This window comes from Antrostomus carolinensis, unplaced genomic scaffold (genome assembly GCF_000700745.2).
Source record: "Antrostomus carolinensis isolate BGI_N321 unplaced genomic scaffold, ASM70074v2 scaffold27711, whole genome shotgun sequence".
In the NCBI taxonomy this organism is placed as follows: Eukaryota; Metazoa; Chordata; class Aves; order Caprimulgiformes; family Caprimulgidae; genus Antrostomus; species Antrostomus carolinensis.
The window spans coordinates 17,411-19,969 of NW_010292440.1; the positions used below are offsets into that span (position 1 = coordinate 17,411).

General features: G+C 37.8%; 1 protein-coding gene across 1 annotated transcript in view; it reads right to left on the bottom strand.

Annotated features, from left to right (window-relative positions):
• The window catches only part of RAB21 (RAB21, member RAS oncogene family), a gene marked incomplete at its 5' end in the record, with an annotated part of 5,431 nt that extends 4,561 nt beyond the window's left edge, over positions 1-870 (bottom strand). Inside the window, 2 exons of the mRNA XM_010176970.1 lie at positions 520-627; positions 811-870. Coding sequence (XP_010175272.1) covers positions 520-627; positions 811-870 — 168 coding nt within the window. The remainder of the gene's footprint in view (positions 1-519; positions 628-810) is intronic.
• Positions 871-2,559: the final 1,689 nt, after the last annotated feature.

The following is a 2,559-nucleotide window of genomic DNA, read 5'->3' on the forward strand; positions in this document are numbered from 1 at the left end:
CCTATAGAGTGACAGCACTGATTTGACACAGGGTTGGAAAAACACTCACCTGCCCAGACTGATCAACTAATACTGCTGTCAAATAATTAGCCATCAAATTTCAGGTTTTGATGAGGATTTGAAGTCCAAATACCTATTATCACTGAGAAAGTATTGCATTTTCTCAGTTCTCAGATCTGTAAGAGGCCATGCCACTTAATATCTTCTAGTAATTTGGTTTAAACAGTAGAGATCAGTATTGTATACTATCACAATAGTCCTGGTTTATGTTTATAGCCTGTCACAGGTAACTCACACACCTAATTCTCTGTTGTTCTTTTAACAACCCTGCTAGAACTTCAGCAGACTAAGAAAGTCAGCCTTCAAAAGAAGGCTAATAAGGTGGATAATTCCATTATATGGTCTAAATTTGCAGATGTTATGTATATTCCTATTGGTGAAAACAGAAGATTCCCATTTACACAGTCAAGTCACAGATTATCTTTCAATCAGTTTACATCTTACATGGAGGTCCAGTACCTTTTGAAAAGAGTCTTCATCTGTTATATCATATACTAGAATAGCGCCATTAGAATCCCTGTAGTAGATCGGCCCCAATGCATGAAATCTTTCTTGACCAGCTGTATCCTGCATTTAAAATACACTTGTTAGCATTTAAGACAAAGCAAGCAATACTTCAAGAAACACCAAATACTTTGAAATTCTACTTTATTTACAAGTGCCTAACATTTGAGTTCTAGTAAATCTAAGGAATTTTTCAGGAAAATATTCTATTTAGCTATGGGAGGGAAAATGGGGAAGTAAACATACCCATATTGCAAGGTTTACTCTTTTCCCACCAATATTTAGCTTCTTTGTAAGAAAAGATGCCTGGAAAGCAAAACAGATTAGAGTTAAGTTTTACACAAAAATGTCTCATTTGACTTCAGATTAATCTACTAATAAAAACATCTGAATCAATAAAAGACAGATTTCTGGCTCAAGATACTCGTTAAGCCCGAAAGCTGAGTCAATACTAAGCCAGTTAGTCATTTCACTGCAGTTTGCCAGGAGTATACACTAAATAAATTGGCTTAAGCCAATCTTTTACTACATCTTCTTGCTGTTTTGAATTATTTGGGAAAGATAAAAGGGTTGCGTGGAAAGAACCTGAATTCACAACACTGATAAATCTAAACTGAACTTGAAGCATTTCACAAGAGTTTGTGAAGTCTGGGTAGAAACCAGCCTAACAGGATTTTTAATTTGCAGGAATTAGCAGAGCAGTTCAACTGTTAGTGAGCTACTAGAACAAAATAAAATAGTGTCTTGCTAGAAGTCTCAGAACACTACCATTCTGCAAGTTTCCTTGTCTGTATCTTTTCCCATTTTTTTGACGAAGTGAGCCCACAACTCTCCCCATGGGGCTTTTTTGGGGTAGTGGTGTGGTTTTGTTTTGTTTTTTTGTTTTGTCAGGTTTTTTTACCCCCAGACACTGTTCCTGAAAGCTCAGTGATATACTTCTCAGCTAACACACAAAAGGAAAGGAAGTGGCAGGGTAAGAAAAGCCTCAGAATAAGTATACAAGCCACTGTAACAAATTCCACTACTTAAGCTTCTGAAAATATTTTACAGGACCAGAGCATATTACAAGGTTAGTCTAATTTCAGTAACTCAAGAGTATGCCCATTCTCCAAGCCTCCATGATCCATAATTTCAAATATCACCTCCATTACCCAGTGTATAATTCAGTGACTAAAAGGGGTATAAAATTTAATAAAAGTTTAACAGGCTAGAACAGGGTCTGAAGGGGCTGATACTCCCCTAATTCTAAAGACTAGCAGTAACTGGTTAACACCAGATGACTCTGTTGCCAAAGGTTAACTTTTGTCTTTTTCCTTAAATTATACTCAGTTTTCCTTTCAGCTTTGCCTCAACTTGCGTTCAGATACCAAAAAGTGGTATCTTATGATATGTTCAGATTATTTTAGGCTGGACTGTAGCCTCAGGTTCTTTGTGTGAGCATTGACTAGGCATCGGACTGACTAAAAGTCATGTGTACACGCAGAGTGTCATGGGTCAGATCAGCTGTTTGAACCAGCTTGCTGCTTAACTGCATTAGCAACCAGTATGCACAGAGGAGACCACGGTAGTTCAATTTACACCCACCTGAACTGCTGTGAAAGTGCCTCTCTGGGGCACTGCCTGTATTGCAATTAAAACCATCCAACACTCAGCTGCTGAAGCAGCTCCTGCTCTTCAGCTACTTCCTAGCATGAACTCTGGCATTTGTATAACCTAAGGTGAGATGATTCAAGAAACTTTTCTTCTTTTTTTTGAATTAAGTTGTACCTTTCCCCAAAGTCTGATAAACAGGGCAGAAGACAGACCACAGGAAAGAAAAACACTCAAACTTTCCAAGAGGAGATAGCAAAGAACCAATCATTATGACCATTGTATTTAACATAGCTAAAGCGTTAATGCTACCTCTTCAGTCTACAGCGAGGTGGCACAAGTCAATTTCAGAACCAGACAGCACCTTAGAAGTATTTAATACTGCCCAACTCATAACAAACAGTT